Below are 19,886 nucleotides of genomic sequence, written 5' to 3'. Positions count from 1 at the left end.
ATGGACAGAGAAGCCTGGCGGTCTATAGTCCAAAGGGTCATAAAGAGTCAGACACAACTGAGTGCGTGCGCGCACACACATACATACACACACAAATATGTCTTAAGTGTTCAGTTTGGGGTAACTTGTTAACAGCAATAGATACAAAACACAACCCACCTGATAGGAATTCTCCACGCAATCCAGATCACCTTAGGGTTAGGATCCCACGTTGGGGTATGAAGTCAAATCTTCCAATAGTGATCAACTTTTCATCTACTAGGCATTTTCTTCTATTCATATATTTCTCTCATGGATTGGCTGAAAACAGAATTGAATGTTCTTGCGTCTTTTGTCCAAATACCATTGTAATCTCACCCTGACATCTGGCCTGATATTGGCAGACCATATGCTAGGAAGACTAGCATTTTATGGGACAAAACCCATAATGGATTGAGTGTGGTTCAGTCATTGGCTGAGATGTCTGGACTGCAAACCTTTATTGTTTGGGGAAATCAGGACTCACTTTTGGAACCACCATTGCTTGTCTGGGCTCCCCAGGTGGCACTAGTGGAAGAACCCACCTGCCGATGCAGGAGACATAAAAGACATGGGTTTGATCCCTGGGATGGGAAGATCTCATGGAGGAGAGCATGGCAACCCACTCCAGTATTCTTGCCTGGAGAATCTCACAGACAGAGGAGTCTGGTGGGCTACAGTCCCTACAGCCACACAGAGTCAGACACAACTGAAGCGACTTAGCAGCAGCATTGCTTGTCTAGGATGTGATGACAGCAGAATTCCATGTGTCAAAGCAGTCTCACATCAAAGCTAGCACAGATACAAGACCTGAGCTATTTGGCTTTCAGATTTGGAGAGCTAGAGATTGATAGGCGGTAGTGGATTGGGTGTCCCAGATTGGGTTATCATTTAGCTTGTTTTCCATTCCTCCCTGAATTCTCCAGCATCTCAGTGTGTATGTGACTTGAGAAAAAGAATCAAGGCAGGAGTAACACGTGAATACTGCAGAATTTTGTCCTCATGGGTATGAAGAACCTATTGTACCAGCTCTCATGCTGACTCATTACCCAATTAACAAGCCTGAACTCTAGCACTGTGTCTGTATGTTGAGACTGAAGAGACAGAGTTTTGGTGATCTAAGTGGCCTGACCATGGCACAGCCCGAGATGTTCCCGGCAATTTCTTGATCCCATCTACCTTAACTCTTGGAAGCCCCCTAAGTTCACAAATGGTGCCACTGATGGACTCTGCGGTAGATACAAAGCTGGCCATACATTTCCCCATCATTCGATTTGCCTTTGCAATGTGTTTTTGTAGTGCCTCCCATCCAAAAGTGGAGTCCATTTCTCCACCCCTTGAATTTCCCTTATGGAGAAGCAGCAACCATGACATAAGATGAGCCTTCAAAAGTGCTTGTGCACTGGGGTTTGCTTCCCACTGCTGCTCTTCAGTGGTCCTCAAAACCACCCTATGAGGAAAGCTATGTTCTACCCCGCATGTGTGCTAAATCGCTTCAGTCATGTCTGACTCTTTGCGAGCCCATGGACTGTAGCCCGCCAGGCTCCTCTGTCCATGGAACTCTTCAGGCAAGAATACTGGAGTGGGTTGCCATGCCTTCCTCCAGGGGATCTTCCTGACCCAGGGATCGAACCCATGTCTCCTGCATCTCCTGCACTGCAGGCAGATTCTTTACCCCCTGAGCCACTTGGGAAGCCCCATGTTCTACCCTGCTGGAGGGTAAATAGAGAACAGGGAGCAAAACCAAACCATTCCAACTGAGCCAGCTCTAGACCGGCCAGTCTGTCAAACACTGTATATGTGAGTGAGGTCATCCTAGACCATCAAGTCACCAGCTGTCCTTCTAGCTGACTGAACATACACAGGCAAGTCCATCAGAGATGAGCTGGGATGGCCAGACCAGAAAAATCATCACTGTGAGTTAAACAAATGGTTGGTTTTTTTAAAAGACACTAAGCATTGAAGTGGTTTGTCACTCAAATAATTGATCTTGTATCATGTGTACGTTTCCACCAACTCATCTTCTTGATGGATTTTGAGTCCCTGGAAGGCCAAGACTATAATTCATCTGAAGGTCAAATTCACGCTCTTGTCTTTGGTGGTGAACTTGGCAATGGGGACCTCTGTGGACCACATGCAATGACAAGGGAGTCATTCCTTTAATTTTTTCTCAGTATTGACCAGTCTCTCATACATCACCAACCTTAAGGAATCTTTGGGGCTACTCTAAATTTCCATCTTCAGAGAATCCACCATTGTAGTTTGTCTCCTCAGAACACATTCCCCTTGTTCCAAGAACAGCTTCTGAAATTTTTATTTAGAGAGTGGCCCCTCACCCAGTCTCGGTTAATGTGGTTTGGGTGGCACTCTACCCATAGCGCCAGGGGTGCAGCTCATGGTGCATGTGGCAGCAGTCTCCAAGATGACACCTAGAGGCCCTCACTTCCTGGAACTCTCACCTTGTATAAGACCCTCCCCAGAGTATGGGCTGGGCCTACGGGCTTGCTTCTGAAGAACATAAACCAGTAATACGATGAGATGTCACTTCTGAGACTGGGTTGCCACTGAGATTAGATGGCTTCCAGATTAGACTCTCACTTGATTCATTTTCCCTGGGGAAGCCAGCTACCATGTCCAAAGACACAGTTCCTAGGCAGCTGCTTATCTGGCTAGAAACAGAGGCTGTCAGCATCGTGAGATTAAGCTTGTAGTGAATCCCATGTCCCCCAGTGGAGCCTTCATACGTAATGCAATCCTGGCCAACAGCTTAACTGCAACCTTATAAGAGGCCACACCAACCAGATTCTTGCCCACAGACAAGAATGTTGTGTAATAAATGTTTGCTGTTTCAAAGTTTTGGACTAACTTGTTACACGGCAGTAGATAACTAATACAGTTTAGGCTTGACCAATCAAAATAGCCTACCCACGACCTCTCTCCACCCCAGATACAGGGCTTGGTTCAGGGATGTACACGGGACCAGGCAGAGCCAGTCAGAGGAAACTGCAGGGCTCTTACAGGAGCTCCCACTCCTATTTCACTGGATGCGAGCCCAGGAAGATGAAAGGCTAGAACTTCTTCAGTCTTCTTGTGCCTGTGTGTAGAAAGTCTTGAACTGTCTTGTTGGTCTCTATATCCCCAGCACCCAGAACTATGCCTGGTTCAGAGCTCGTGGTCAGTTATTTATGAAATGAAAGGCTGGTTTATATCCAGCAGAGGGAGGAAATATGCAGGGCTGGCAAGAAATATGGAGGAATCAGAAGTAGCAATAGCAACTTCTGTAATATCATCTTAAATGGAACATGCCATCACACATCTATAGCAATTCACATATTTTTGTTTTCTGAATGTGATGCACTGAACATAGTTTCTTCTTTAAGTTAGCTTTACCTGATGTAACTGGCAGTGTTCCTGAAATTCTGCAGAGTACACTAGAATCAGTGGTTTCACTGTATCTGCCCAATGCCCATTTCCTGGGGGTCTTCCAAGGAAGGAGGAGATAAATAAAGTCTGTTGAGTCATGATGAACTTGCAGTGACAGATCTGCTCTTTTCCGCAACCCCATGGTATTAGCAGCTTCAAAGGCAGGTGTTATCGATTGGATTACTACAGCTTTCAAAAAGAAAACAGAAGCCTGATTTCATTCAGAGAAGAAGGTGTCAAGCTCATACCCAGTGTGATTCACTAACATGCCACTTTGATCTCAGAGAATGGGTCTCCTTATCATGCCAACAGCTTTTAGAAGCGATCTCCCTTATTTATTTCCCTTCTCTTCTGGCTTCATTGGACAAGTATGGCTGTTGAGAAAAGGGTAAACCCCTGTTTGTTTTGTCTGTTGCAGATATGGAACTAGCAGAAAATATTACAAGGTAAGCAGTTTCACAAATGCGAGTGACATCCTCATAGACCACAGAAGTGTTCTGTCCTGATGCCAACCTTCCTGTTGACTTTTGTCATGAAACTGTATCATGTATTTTGTGTTTGAGGACTGACTACATACCAACCACTCAACTGGATGACTGGCCAGATACCCTAATTATGGGCACAGGAAAGTATTATGGTCATGAAACCTATGACTGGCAAATAGCAGAGATCTTTACCTCAAAGGGCCACAGCATCCAGGAAGTGGATGAGAATGTAGGACAATAGAGAGTGGTGGAGACTCTAAAATGAGAGGATGCACTGCTTTTAAAGAGATGGCCATTTCTCAGTTCTGTTGAATTATTTCCACATGGAAATATAGGCCCAGTGCTGCCAGTCTTCTGATTTTTTTTCAACTGAATCTGAAAGTCCAGAAATCTACAGAAAAATTCCATTTTTTAATGTTGACAACAATTTCAATTAAATGAAATTCTGTGCAAGTGAAACGAAACTCATCTATGGGATCAGGCTATGACTTCCCAGTTTGTAACCCCTGCACCAGACTATATTTAAAAGCAGACATGTAAACAAGAGTTGGCATATATTAACTCAGTTTAATCGTATCAATTCTTAAACAAAAAATTTCCTCCAAGAGACAATAGTTCACAGTAACTGCAAAGCTTACTCACAATTTTTAAAAATACCAGTCATGCTTAGCATTCAAGGGGGATATTATAGGATAACTGTAAAAACTTTTACCAGGAACATTAGCTTCTGACTTTAAAAATTACAAATACTGAAGCATTTTGGTATCAGACACATTAGTTTTGACATCGTCTGTTTGTTTGATGAGTTTCTGGAAGTTTGGAAAATTGTACCTCTAATATTGGATAAAGCGCTTATTCTAAACTAAACATTTTCAGATGTAGAAAACAAACTAGCAAGCTACACATACAAAGAAAAGCCCTCTAGGACAAGCTCTCCATGTGTGGAATGCCAGCATATGCACCATGAATCCTGGAAGACTAGAATTGATACATACACTTGGCCTGAAGTCTTACACTCCAGGCTTACAATGGAGTTTGCATTCACCTACACATTAATGACAAACTCTGGGTTAGTATAGGAGAAGCCAGCAAATTCATTTTGGTCCAAGTTCATGATGAAGAGTTTATCAGTAGGCGTGAGTTCCACAGGCTGTCTGGTGAACTCTTTGTCGAAATTGGAGGTGTCTCGCTTGTCTCTCTGTCAAATGGAAAGCAAACACATTAACATGGCATAAGGAGGAGGAAATGTGACCGAGACATGCCAGTTATTGGGAAGCTGATGACGTCTCATGGGCAGAGTCGGGAGAAGCCCTGTGCTGACCGGTTTTAGCAGCTGCACTGCAATACTATTCCCTAGCTTTCATTTCACATCGTATGTTGGCTTCTGGAGAGAAGACTTCGTGGAAATTTTCTAAGAAAGGAAATGAGACATTGACTTTCTTTAAGGATTGCCAGAAAATATGGTGTGTGTATGTGTCTGTTGTTTTCTTCGGCTTTGAGATGAGTTGGAATCTACCTCTTACAAGGTATAATGTCATAGAAATAGTCATGCGGTAGAGCGTCCAGGAGAAAATCATTCAAGAGCGCCCTCTGTGGCTAGGAGGCTTCTTTCTTTAAAAAGGAGAAGAGCTCACAACCACTCATCCCCAGAAGGCAGAGTGGCAAGAATGGGGACATCACATCACTGCTCAACGAAAGGAGGGGATCACTATCCATCCCACATTCCCTGGTGCAATCGAGGCTTTGAAGGGATGCTCAGAAATCCAACCACAGACTAGAATCTGAGTCTTCATCAGCCAGAGGTTCTTCTGATGATCATCAGAGATCTTCTGATGATGCATCTGGTTAACAAACTCAGTCTGGAAAGACAGTCTTAAAATATTCCATTCTCCTAGTTAGTCTGGAGTTTCATTTTGGGGGGGTGGGGGTGCGGAGGGGACATCAGTCTCCAGTTTACTAAATATAGTTTGGGCCAAGTTTCACCAGGGAATGTCAGAGTGTGGGCTCATGAAAAGATCTCACATCTGTATGATGCTCTCACCTCTTCAGGGTCCTTTCCAGCCTATGATCTTCCCATCTTCACCACCCACCTGGGGGCAGGTAGAGCTCCTTGCCCCAGTGCTCTGACATATGAGAAAACTGAGGCACAGGAAGGTAAAGTGACTTGCCCAAGATTGCACAGCGGGGTGGTGACTTTTACCTGACCACACGATTCCCAGTTAGGCTTCATCTTGGCCTCTCTGACTGGGGGACAGTTTGATGGCTGGTGTATTGCAAGGACAACCAAGGATAACACATGGGTTTCACTGGTACTGGGCAGGTTACCTGGCTGAAGCCAGAGTGGTGTCAGATTGTCAAGAAGGGAGAGAACTGACTGATTTGCTAGAGTTTGGCTGATCATTATCTCTGCTTTAGGTTTAACCCCTAAAGGGCACTGACTGACAAGGATTTCTCATTGCTGGCCTCATTGCCCTTTGCAAAATGCCTCTCACAAGAATGCCTTCTTTTTGACTACTCCACTGAGACGGGTAAAATGTTCCTACGAAGTTCCCCACTTACTCTTGTGGTGTATGTGTGGGGGTGTGGAGTGAGGGGAATATGAGGAATTCAATTCAGTAGGTGTGGTCAGAGGGGAGTGAGCTGAAGATAGTGGTGGAGCTGATTTTTGGGTGGTAGGCATCTCCTGCCATGCCCCACCCACTCTACTTTTTTCTCGTCCTGCCAGCTGCCAGCCTGTCCTGTGCTGTCCCAGGCACTGAATGCATTCTTTCCTGTGTTCAGAGAAAGGCTTGAATGCCAGCTTTTCCTTTAATACTGTCTGTGCCTCCCTCCCTGAACCCCACTAGTCATACTTAAACATCTTTCTAATTGTGTTCATTGTACTTGCTGCTGTCAGAAACTGTCATGATTATTTATTGCCTCTTTGCAGGAGGCTAAAGTCCTTGTCTGTATATTTCCAGTGCCAAGACTTGGTACATGGCAGGCCTTCCATGATTATTTGCTGAATGAGTGAATAGATGAATGAAGACTTAATGAAAGATGAGCCTCTTGACTTCTGACAACTCACAGTTGTCCCCAAGCTAGAGATCTCATTCTAGAGCAAAATAATGGAATTTGTTCCCACTGATCCTGTGGGTCACTCAGATGGGCCCTTATCCATTGTGAGCCCCAATATGGATAGAACTGTGTGAGGCTCCTTCAAGATCTGAGAGCTCCAGGGCTGGGTGTGGGCCCTGGGAATACCTGAGGCTAGAAGACAGGCATCTGCCTCCTTTCAGGTCCCCTGGCATGGCTTTCCCTGCCTGTGGGTATCCAGCAGAGGTTCCCTTTGCATCATCCTCAATTATTAAAGTCCTACCCCATTTGTTGTACTGGTGATGCTTCAATCAGCCACATGATCCAAACAGGACTTGCCATTGTGGGCAGATCCTCAATAGAAAAGACCCCTGAACTTTACCCTAAAAGTTGGGAAAGAATGGGCCTCTTTGTTGGGAAAATTCCTTTCCAGGGTGATAGTATCTGAAGTTACATGAAAATAGTTGCACTCACCCCAGGAAGGTTACTGAACCCAGGTCTCCTGCATTGCAGGTGGATTCTTTACCATCTGAGCCAGTAGGGAAGCCCCACTAATTCAACTGGCTTCCTAGTAATTCCCCAAGATGGTCACTCTGACCGTGGCCCTGTGCTTTCTTAGAAGAGAAGGTCAATGAGGAGTCCAACAAAGGGAAAGAGGGATTCTAAGATCCTGGTAGACAACTAGCCATGACTACCCTGGACTGTGTTTAGGCTTCTTTGGATTTTCTTATTTAGTTTCTTTTTACAAAACGACCCTCTAATTTAAGTTCTTCTGGAAAGCATCAAGCTGTCTCATCTAGAAGAACCAGGTGGTGTCAAGCCAGGGGCAGTGTCTCCTGAGGGCCCGAAAGGGTAATGCCTGCAGGAATCTGGACTAACGACTTGGAACTGAGTTCTGAAACTAGTTCCCTCTTATCACACAGGCATCTGTCAGCTCACATCTTGATGATTCTGTGATTGCATCAAGTATGGAGACTGTGTCTTTGGCCTTCTAGAAGGAAACACACCCCAGCTCTTGCCTCTCTTTCCCCACTTTGGCACTATAGGACTGGACCAGAAATCTGGGTCGAGAGGGTGCTGCTGCATCTCCTTTAGCCTCCAATGTGGTCTCCAGAGAGAAAGAACCCCAAAGTCTTCTGATGACTCTTCCTTTCTTAAATGAAGTCTTCCCTGATTAACCTAGAGATGAGTTATCCCTAGATCATATCGTGCTTTTAATGACTTGTTTAATGACTACCTTCCTGGGTTGCATCTTCATGCTCCCCACCATGCTTCTGGCACCCAGGATAGAGCCCAGCACACAGTCAGTGCTCACTAAATGCTGGCTAGGTGACTGAAAGGAGGGTGGAATACATGCACAATCACAAAAATTAATTTAAAAATCTTTCTTGGATGTGTTTGCAAAGTATTCCGCTGAGATTACATCTGTTGAAAGCTCTGCTTCTCAGTCTCCTCTGCACTTGAAATGTTGATGGAATAGGCAACTGCAAGAATTCTAATGATCCCTCCCTTTCACAGAAGGCTTCCCTGAACAACTCTCAGCTCAGTGTATTAGGGGAACAGAGGCTTTGGCTTGAGTATCTACTTCTGCAAACTATTAAACTTTTGAAAAATAATGTTAGCAATTTGGAAAATGTAGAGTGCAGTAAATATAATACATATATATATACACACACAGTATATTCTTTCTATTTATATCTATTTATCTCTATCTATCTACCTATCTATTTATGTCTATTCACCCATCCTACATTGTTCTCTAAAGTTGTCTCTAATGACTTGTTGATGGCCCAATGTTTCTCCTTGGTTTTAATCTTCCTGAGAGTATATCCAAGTAAAGGCTTGGTGACCCAACAGCCAGATGAAAGACTTCAAATAAGCTGTCTGTTGGTGGGCATGGCTCAGAGACGGCAGTCACAGAGGAGGGAGACCCGTACGGAGATTCAGGAAACTGGGTTTGCATTCCAGCTGGCTGACTTTGGGCAAGTCATTTCCTCCTTCCTGATGCCGGTTTCCCAACAATACAATGAGGAGGGTCTTCCCCAGTTTTCCTCCTTCTCTTGCCTCCTAAGCTTGAGAGCTAGGGCTTCCCATCTGCTTCCTCTGACATCTAGATTGTGACCCACAACCGTGGCCACAGGGATGGTCCCCACACCCCCAGCAAGGAGACGAGAGCAGGCAGAAAGGAGTGAACAGCAGGGGGCTTTGCCCAAGTAGAAATCAAATCACAATTTTCTTAAAGATGAGAAGTCTCCCTTCAAGGACACTTGTCAAGTGTTTTGAGTTCCCTTGATGGTCTCTTAGAAGCCCTGGCACTTGCGGAAATCACTTGACTTGTGACAAGAGTTGCCTTCAGGGCTGCCTGAGGACAGCGGGGGACAGGAGGTGGGATGGGGGACCACCTGCTGTCCTCGTCTGCTCAGATGGAAACGGAATTTCCCCAATCAAGGGGTTTCCCTGGGCTTCTGGGGGCTCGTGAAGCTATTTGCTAGAAAGGATGAGTCTGAGCTGAGAGGCGTAGTGATTTTGACAACAAACTCAGCAGCCCCAGCCCTGCCCCTAACTGGCCCCTAAACTTGCCTCTGGTGAAAATGTGGGCCCTGAGCTCTGATCTCATTGAGACCCCCCCAGCCAGCTCATCCCACCCCATCAAAGGCCCCCAGGAGTCCCTAAATGATCCACAGTTTAGTCTCTCTGACTGGCTGAACACTGGGGCCAAGATTAAGATCTGGCTTTAATTTTTTTCTGTCCTGAAGCCTCAGGAGGCCCCATTCTGCAGTTTGGGTCCATGTTTTTCATAAACAGCCGTTTTCCTTGAAATAGTATTTCTTCTTCTTTCTTGCTTTTTTTTTTTTTATTGTATCTCGATGCTAGAAGAAAAATGGCACATAACAGATATCCAGATACAAACATTTCCACAAACATCTTGCAAAACAACATCAAAGTGAAGAATGCAACTGTCTATGCTTTCAAGACATGGTGTCTTTCTCAGAGCACTTAATTAGCTTTCTGAAGCCAGCAACAAACCTAGACAAATCCCATTTGAGCAGGCATGGGTCTGCCAGGCTCTAGAGCCGTCTTCTCGGTAAATCAAAGCAGGTCATTGTGGTTAATAACATCTGGACACGTATTTCAAAGCATGTGTAACAAAAGTGAGTAACTTCTTTTTTTTTGCATTTGAACAACAGAAATAAAACCCCAAAGCAAATAAAGTTTGAAATGTAATGTAAAACCATGGCCCTTTGGGACTTTGCTAAAGTGACCATGTCTTTTCAGGGAATTAGTCCAAATGCCCTGTTCAAGTAGTTTGGGGATGAAGGTGATCGGGGGACACAGGGAACCAGAAATTACAGCATTAAGGTAGCACCCAAGCTGGTTGCCTTATGACTCCTGGAGGTGCCCTTAGATTGAAACTGTCTAAAAGCACACTCTTGGAATTTTAAAAGGACTTAAATAATCTTCTTAATTTTTGAGTTAAAAAAAAAAACAAATAAAATTTTATTTTTAGCATGTTTTTTCCCCAAAGCTCCTGGGGCCTCCAAACCAGGAAGAATGGAGGAAATTCCCCCTAAGGCAAAGCAACCATCTACTTGGATACAAGCCAAGCTTCAGGACTGGAAGCGGGAGAATACTGCTAGCATCCGATTATCCACTTGTTTGGCGGAAAAAAAAATCTAGATTGGATGGTTGGCGTTGGAAAAGGGATGAGAATGGCAGTGCAGGAACAAGGGGGAGAAAGCAGGCATGTTCTGTCCCCGCTGGATCTACATCGCTGACATGCTGGGGAAAATAAATGCTACAAGGACTTTGATAATGTGCTAATTATGCAGCCACATTGTCAACATGCCATCTGCATAATCCCATCTCACAGAGATGCTCCAAAACTACCTGAGGACATTTGGGTCCTGAAACATGGTCACTCTAGTTTCATCAGCAAACAAAACATGGATGCAACTTTGCAATGAAAACAAAAAAATGTCACCACAATAGCCGTTGAGCTTGAATGACAGAAATGAAGGACGGAAATCTACACAGCTACTTAGCTCTTGACTTCAGGTTTTAAAAATTCAGAGTTAACAAAGGAAAATCCTTCGAATTCTGATTGGTCAATATTCCTGATGACTTCCTGGTCAGGAGGTGTTAGAACTGGTGGATGGCGGGTGAAAAATCGGTCGAAGTTTTCAGCATTTCGCCCACACTATGAGAGGGGAAGAGAAGAATTTGTGGTGGGTGGAAAAAATAAACTAAACGAAACTGAAAACAGAACAGAACCAAACGAAACTGGGTGTGGCTTCTCCAAGCCCTTCCCTTTCACTACCTCGGAGAGATTGTTTCGATGATCAGAAATGAGAGCAACATAAAATGCAAAATTCTCATGACCACGGATTGGCAGGTGACCTTGGGCTCCCGACTTTCAGTTCCTGGAGCTTATGAGCTGCCCGTGGTGTCCTTCTGGGCAGTCAGGAGCTGGATGGCAGCATGGGATGGTGGGGATGGTGGCATGTGGCATGTTCTCCCAACTCCACCCCAAGGAGTTGGCCAAGCTCATTCCTGAAGGAGATGGGATTAAGGTCCCTGAGATATTTTTTGTGGTACAAGATTTGAAGTAGTGACTTGTTTATACTTCACCTTGGAGATTCCCAACATTAAGCAGCAGGTCCCTTAAAGTGCTGTCCTTTGGCTCTCAGTCATCTCTGGAGACATTCTCCAACTCCACAGATATAAGAGTTTACATGCTCCAGTTAATGGAGAGAAACATCCAGACCTGGGTTTGGTGGCTGCAATGGTGGGGCCACTATGAGGCCCTGGTTGGAGGGAGAAGTCATTGACCGTTAATTACAAGGTACCAGGAAATAAATGCAGCCATTCTGCCTCCAGATGGGAATGAAGGATGTGGGATGAAAGCCAACCCAGTGCATGGGATCTCCCCAAGCTCTCGAGAAGAAACCATCACCATTTCTCATGCCTCCTGCTGTCCTTCTCTATGAAAAGGTCCTGGTCTGAGACAGAGTGGTAACGCATGTGTGTGTGTGTGTGTACATTTCTTCACTCACGTGTGAGCACATACACATGCACACATCAGTCCCCATCTAATGAGAAGAGTTGAGTCACTAGGCCTGATTTTCTTCCTTCTTCACCAGCAAACCCATTTGCATGAAATCTCTAAGTGTTTCAGTATCTACAGGAAGCAAACAACCTAAGAACACAGTGGGAGTAATGACAATTGCGACAAGTGCGTGTATGCTCAGTCACTCGGTCCTGTCTGACTCTTTGCAACCCCATGGATTGTAGCCCACCAGGCTCCTCTGTCCATGGGATTATCCCGGCAAGAATAATGGAGTGGGCTGCCATTTCCTTCTCCAGGGGATCTTCCCTACCCAGGAATTGAACCTGAGTTTCCTGTGGCTCCTGCATTGGCAGGCGGATTCTTTACCACTGAGCCACTTGGGAAGACACTAATAATTATAACAGTTAATGTTTATTATGCATTTTGTATGTTCCAGGCATGCTAGAATGCTCTTTCTTTGTATTACTTTTATTTCATTCTCCCAAAGACCCTGTGAAGTGGGTATTACAGCCATCCCTATTGTATGGATGAGGAGACTGAGGCCAAGGAGGTGATGTAATTTGTTCAGGGTCCCACTGCTAACAAATAGCAGAGCCACTGTGTCAGCCAGGTTTGTCTGTCAGAGTCCAGGCTCCCAGTGCCATGTTGCAAAATGGTTGGTGGGCTGGCGACTGACCGCCAGAGTAGAGTAACGGTGACATGGGTTAAAATCCTGGCGTCACTGCCTGCTACGTGTGCAGCCCTGGCCAACTCCCTTCCAGCCTCAGTTTCCTCTTTTGTACACTAGAGACAACTCTAATTTTTCTCAAATGAGGTTCTGATGAGGATAAAATGAGATCCCGTGTGTGACTGACACCATGCCTGGCACTGAGTAAGTGATCAACACAGCAGAGCTGTGAGCATCGCTGGTTCTCGTTTTCCACTACAATTCCTCCCAGACAGTATCCACTTCCTATGATGGTGTGTTTCCATGATGTTGAAGTTTTAAGCATTGAGGAAACAGCCTTGCATTTTTAAAGACTCGTGTCAGACTTGGAGAAGCACATTAGTTATTCCAAACTAAATTGTTTCAGCTGTTTTGACAGCTTGGCCTCAGTACCGATAAGGGACTCCCAACCACATGACCAAGACTCAGGGTTTTTCTGCTGGCCAGTGGGGCAAAACTTTTGTCCGCACAAAACTTTTGCCGTCAAGGTCAACACGGTGTGGTCAGGAATACCGTCCAGATCCTTTCACTGTTTATTCATTTTCTCATTCATGAAACACTTCTTGAGTACCTACTATGTGCCAGGCCCTGTGTTAATAGTAAATCATAGAAAATCCATGCCTCACAGAGCTTACATTTTACTGGAGAAGAAAGGCAATCAATAAATACATAAAAATATAACTGTAAATGTATATTTTAATGCCAGATGAGGAATTCCCTGGCAGTCGGGTGGTTAGGACTTGGTTCTTTCCCTGCCGGCACCCCGGACTCCCTCCCTGCTCAAGGGAACCGAGATCCTACAAGCCAGGCTGCATGGCCAAAACTCCCCCAAAACAACAAAAACAATAATAATGCCAGATGGAAATAAGTGACATTAAGAAAAACAGAGTCAGGGGGAAAGAGTGAAGATGACGCCATTTTTGATAAATGAGTCAGCTTGGAGGTGACATTCTGGCAAGCCTTCAGCCAGGAGGAGCTGTGCACACACTGGCAGGAAGAACATTCTGGGTAGAAGGAACTGCAAGGGCAAAGGACCCAGGACAGGAGCTTGTTGGGCATGGTCACTGAACAGCCACGAAGCCAGTGTGGCCAGAGCAGTGACCAAGGGGCAAGCAGGGGTCTGAGAGCTCAAGAGAGGACCAGGAGCCAGATTGCTGGCCACGCCAGCCCTGTGAAGACAGAGGCTTTTCAGATCAGCTTGATGAGAAGCGGCTGGAGAATTCTGAGCACTGAGGAGGCAGGCTCTGACAGCAACGTCACTGGGACTGTGTCCAAAACAGACTGATGGGTGAACAAGGGGGAAAGGTAGAAGCAGACCAATCAGGAGGATGCTGCAATAATCCAGGCAAGAGAGGATGGTGGCCTGGAGGGAGGCGACAGTGGGGAAGATGGGAAGATGCCTTTGACTGGGAAGGGGTCTACTTTGAATTGCGAGTTGATAAGATTTGCTGATGGACTGGTTGTGGGGTATGAGAAGACTTGTGGTCTGAGCCACTTGGTGAGTGGGTGACACTGGGGTAAAGCATGTTTGGTTAAAGAAATGGAGCCTTGGTTTCATTTGTGGTAAGTTGGAGAGTCCAGTGGAGATGTCAAAGGTCAGACAGGAGTCCCCTTGCTGGGACTGGAAAGGAGCGGCCACTAGACTGATGGTGGAGGCAGCGGGGAGGGTAGAAGATGGTTGCGATCATCCAGAGGAGAGAGATGGTGGACAGGGTTGTGGAAAAAGAGGGAGCTGTTGTGGAAAAAGAAGGGATGGAGCTGGAAAACACAAAGAGATGTCAGCGGCAGGGCCTGGAGGAGTGGGATGGCGTATTACAAGGCAGCCCTGTGGGTGCTTCTGGGTGTTGGGACCCCAACCAGCCAGCACAGGAAGCTGAGACACAGAGAGTCTTCAGGGGCCATTTTTCTTTAAAAAACAAAAAACCAAACCCATCCCTTTCCCATCCACACCAGAAGGCTATTGCTTTGCTGGGGCCTCCCCAGAGGCTGTGATGGGAGACAGAGAAACAGCTTCTGGCAGCTCTGCGGCCTCCTCTCCCATCACTCCCCCCACTGCCTAGAGAACAATGAAATCTTTAAGTGAGATCGCAGAAAGGAGATGCAGGAACAGGGGTTAACCAAGGGGGCACAATACAGAGGGAGCGTGATTTCCCTGCTAATAAGCAGCTTACGAGCCTGGCACATCACAGCCTCCCTAAGTGTTTCCGTGTTTTTAAAATGGAGCTGTCACTGCCCATTAGCTTCAGGAGCGCTCCCTAAATGGAGACGTCAGCCCTTGGGAGGCACAGCCCGATCAGCTCTGCGCCTGCTGTGTCCTTGGAGAATGGGCAGCTCCGCGGCTGGGATCTAATTACAGACGCAGCGTGGACCACACCTGCTTCTCTGGCTGGGAACGCTTCAGCCTCACTCAGAAGAACACCCAACCCCCTTGTCATCACTGGGGCTCCTGGAACAGAAAGGGGGCCAAAGCCAACTAGGTTATTTAAAGTCACATGGAACCTCTTCCACAGTTGGAAAGGGGAGTGAGGATCGTGATGTGTTCACTTGAGCCCCCAAATTTAAGAGCCAAGACCACTTGAAAATCTTATCTGTGAACTGTTACATGTGAGCTCTTTCCCCCCCTCTTTTTCTTCCCTTCCTTCTAATTTCTGTTTCGTTGTGTTAATAACAGCTCCAAGTCTAGCTGTCAAATGTGGAGTTGGCTCAGTCACAGCAACCACAGAGATCTTTCAAAGTGCCAACCTGGATATGTCACTTTCCTGCTCTTGTCTGTGGTGGCTCCCCATGGCCCAAAGCCACACTCCTCAGCATGGCTTACAGGTTGTTTAGGACTCGGCGCTGGTCACCTGGCCAACAGCCCCTTCACTGCCCACGTTCCCCTAGCCCAGCTCCCATCCCCAACACACCCTCCAGCTGTGTTGAAATCCTCCCAGTTCCTGGAACGCTCATGCATGCTCACCTCCAAGCCTGAGCACAAGCTGTCTCCTCCACCAGGAAGCCTTGCCTCCCACCCTGTTCCCCGTCATTGCCTACACATCCTCTGTCTCCAGTCACTTCCTCCAGGAGCTTTTCCTGGAGGCCTCCTCTACATACCTGGGTTTAGCCCATCGAAATACAAGAAGGGACTCCCTGGTGGTGAAGGGGTTAAGACTCCACACGGTCATCCTTGGTCAGGGAACTAAGGTCCCACGTTCCGAGGTTCAAGAGACAGAGTGTTCATCAAAGAGTTGTTAGAGGGGAAAAAAAATTTTTTTTGAAATCAACTCTTGACCAATAGGGAAAAGAGTTGAATAAATAATGATATAACTATTTTTATGTATTACCATGCAAAACACTTTTAAAAATTAAAATAAGATGTAGAAGAATCTCAAATAACAGTTACATATAATTAATAACTGTACAATGTTCCCATTTTATAAATTATAGACATAAATGTGGACATACTATCTGCATGCGTATTATATATGTGCTTGTAGAGATTGGGAGAGTTACAGACTGTTTGATTTTTCTACCTTTTATGCTTTTGAAAATTTAAATAACAGTCAAGTAGTATTATTAATAAGTATCTTTTTAAAGATTTTTTTTTAAATGTGGACCATTTTTTTTAAAGTCTTTATTGAATTTGTTACAATACTGCTTCTGCTTCATATTTTGATTTTTTGGCCATGAGGCATGTGGGATCTTAACTCCCAGACCAGGGATCAAACCACACCCCCTCTGTTGGAAGGCGAAGTCTTAACCACTGGACTGCCAGGGAAGTCCCTACAAAGCCCATTTTAAATGAGGGAGCTATTGAAGTGGAGAAAAGGGGGAAAATAGGAATAAAGGGAATGGAAATATTTAACCAAATTGTTAAAATCTGCCTGGTGCTGTTTAATGAGCTTCATGTTAGTTAAAAACCCTAAGATTTCCCTAATAGCTGTCCTAGTGTGTACTTTGGTGCTAAGGGAATGATGACGAAGGCTAATATTTGCTTATCTAAATGGGCATCTTCCATCTACTGATTTGCTGGGTACCAGAAATAAGATGGCGTATAAGATGTCCCTGTCCTTGTCACCATGGAGCTTACAGTCCAGCAGAGGAGACAGATGCATACATGGACAGCATGGAGCCGTGTGACACCTGCTGCCACGGAGTCCAGAGGTGAGGAACCTGAGAAGACTAGCTCAGGGAGAAAGAAGAAGTCCAGGGAGACTTTCTGGAGGAGGTGACATCTAAGCTGAGTGGGATCAAAAAGAAAGATATTGCTTCTTAGAAGGAAAGAGTCCAGGGAAGAAACAGAAATGAAAAGGGATCAGCCACAGACGACGCTGGAGAAGAGGATGAGGGTCTGCCCCATACTTCTCGCTGCTTAACCGGGCTTGACGACGTGAGGCCAGTGGCACAGGGGAGCTTCCTGCCCAGCCTCCATCAAGACATCAGGGCATCTTTAGGAACCGAACCTAGGTCTTGATGAAAACACACCCAAGCATACAGTCTGAGTAAAAGACAAAGGAATCTCTCTTTTTTTTAAATGTGCAAATTCAATGAAATTCGGGATCCTTTTTAGGCTGTGTGGTTCTCCGCAGCGGAGAATGCAGGAGGGTCCCACCCAGTGAGCAGCAGCCAGCCACGGTCAGAGCCACACACACATTTGATCGTTTTTAAAAGTTGTCTGTAGACCAAGGTTTTTCTCCCGAGAAAAGTCAGACAATATTCCAAAGTGTCTGGCCTTTGGCAAAGAAGGAAAGATTAAAGCCTCCTTTTCTGATAATGAAGGTCCCCTTACTATCGGGAATATTTGATCTCTGTGTCTATTTAAGAAGAAATAGGCAAGAGAGAGGTCTTTTGTGCTGGATAGCAAGTTTCATTTTTTTTAACAAATTTTCATTTAAAAAACATGCAATGTTTGTTTTCCTCAGTCTCAATTTAAATGCTACCTCCTCAGAAAAGCGATTCCAGATCACCTCCAAGTCAAGGAGCTCCCTCTTTTCTCCTCTTCCTGTTATTCTCTCTCAGAACAACCTGTTCATTTCTTCCATAGGAAATAAAATGTGTAAATATCCAGATCTACATGTTTATTTCTTTGTGTATCTGTCATTGTCTATAGTCCCATCTAGATTGTATGAGCTACTGTATGAGTTTACAATCTCGATGGAATATAGATGATGACATGGCAACCCACTCCAAAATTCTTGCCTGGAGAATCCCATGGACAGGGGAGCCTGGTGGGCGACAGTCCATAGGGTTGCAAAGAGCTGGACATGATGGAGGCTACTTAGCATCCACACACACACAAGAGCTGAAGCCACATCTGATTGGCCCACACCTGAATTTTCAGATCCCGATACAGAGCTGGCACTGAGTGCTGTTCAACGGATAAATGGTAGTATATATGAAGTGCTTATTTTTAGCCAGATACTGTATAAGTGATTTACAAGCATGATCTCATTTAATCCAACAGGTTTATGAAGTCTGCTCTACAACAAGGAACAGATTTAGAGCTTAAGTAACTGACTAAGATTTGCGCTCAGATCTGACAACTGATCCATTTATGCAGAAACAAACAACTTGTTCACAAGTGCCAAGAGAAAGAAACAACAAAGTCCTTTATAATTCTACCACCCCAATACCTTCATTATGTTAACATTTTGGTCTATGTCCTGGATAGCTGGGTGAATTGATCAATGAATGCTTTTTACTCTCTAAAAAATGTATCATCACTTTAAGCTGCTTTTTAAAACTAGATGAAATATACTCTAAATGCTTTCCTATGTCAACAAAGTAACATATTATTCTTATCCATCCTTTAAAATTCATCCTAAACCTAAGCTGCTGCTGGCTTCAAATAAACTAGCCCTCAAACAGTAATTGCCCCTTTTATTTGCCTATGTTTTTATAGCCTTGATTCTCACACATCCATAAGATAGGCAGGAAAGATTATCTCCACTTAACAGAAAATTTGAAAAGTTAACAACTTGGTCAGGGTCATACAAGGTAAATGAGGAGAACCACGATTCAAAGTCTGGTCTGCTTGATTCCAGAGACCACAGGGTGTCAGCGACATCTCACTGCCTTGCAAATTGCATCTGATCATGTGACATGGACTTAAAAGTAAGCTGAAAAAGAAAAAGTTAAGTTGACCTGGGTAATAATCTTAGCACCATCAATCTGCAGATAATCTGTAAGCAAGTTATCTAAATTCCCTTGGCCAGGTTTCCTGTTTTGTCAAATGGATCTATCTTGCAGGGTGCGGTGAGAATGATTTGACAAAATGCACATTAAAAAAATCTGACATGGTAGCTGGTAGCTGCAGTTGAGTTGTGACTCAGCCAGTCCCATCCAGTGAGCTAGTCTGATGGGGGTGGCTGTACCCTGGCAACAGAGGGGTCCTACGGGCCCTGCCATACCCCAACCTACCCTAGTGAAGTGGGAGGTAGATGGGCCCCTGGGCTGGACAGTTGGAGTTTGTCCAGCAGAGAAAATTGGAGATCTGTTTTCCCTAGACACTCAGAGGACAAAGTGGCAGGAGCTGAGCTCTGCTGGAGCAAAGAGATAAAACAACCAAAAGGAGGGGGTGCCATCCCATAATAGGTGCTGTCAAACCTCCCACAGGCCTCTGCACTGGAATCCATCTTGGCCAAAACCTGTGCAAGCATATTGGGGAGGGCCCTAGGCCAAGTCAAGTGTGGAAAAGAAATAAGATAGCCAGCCAAAGGTAAGCAAAGACCCAGAAGAACTGCCCTATAGAAATGATTTAACTGCCTCTTTACTAGGGCTCCTCTCCATTGGGGAAAACGCCCACACCCTCCCGGGTGTGTCTCTCTGCCTTGCTTCTTCTGTCTTAATAAACAAACTGTTTCACTGTGTGTGCTCCCCCACATGCTATGCTGTGTCTCTGATAATAAACTTTGTACCTGTTTTTACAGTTTTTGCCTGTTTGAGAAATTCATTTTTCAATGGGGACAAGGGCCAGAGGAATTTTGCTCCAAGCCTCTAGCCCCTGGTGGACTAACAGCTAGGATTCCTGGTTTCCATCCAAGCCACCCAGGTTCAATTCCTGGGCAGGGAACTAAGATCTCTCTTCAAGACCCCTCACTGCTGTCTCTCTGAGATCACCAGAATATACTGT

General features: G+C 45.3%; 1 protein-coding gene across 1 annotated transcript in view; it reads right to left on the bottom strand.

Moving 5' to 3' along the window:
* Positions 1-4,473: 4,473 nt before the first annotated feature.
* PRKCB (protein kinase C, beta) overlaps positions 4,474-19,886 on the bottom strand; it is a 476,951-nt gene continuing 461,538 nt past the window's right edge. The window contains exon 21 of the mRNA XM_010837422.1: positions 4,474-11,199. Coding sequence (XP_010835724.1) covers positions 11,041-11,199 — 159 coding nt within the window. The 3' untranslated portion in view covers positions 4,474-11,040. The remainder of the gene's footprint in view (positions 11,200-19,886) is intronic.

This window comes from Bison bison, unplaced genomic scaffold (genome assembly GCF_000754665.1).
Source record: "Bison bison bison isolate TAMUID 2011002044 unplaced genomic scaffold, Bison_UMD1.0 scf7180017864072, whole genome shotgun sequence".
In the NCBI taxonomy this organism is placed as follows: Eukaryota; Metazoa; Chordata; class Mammalia; order Artiodactyla; family Bovidae; genus Bison; species Bison bison.
This window is presented reverse-complemented; position numbering and strand designations above follow the sequence as displayed.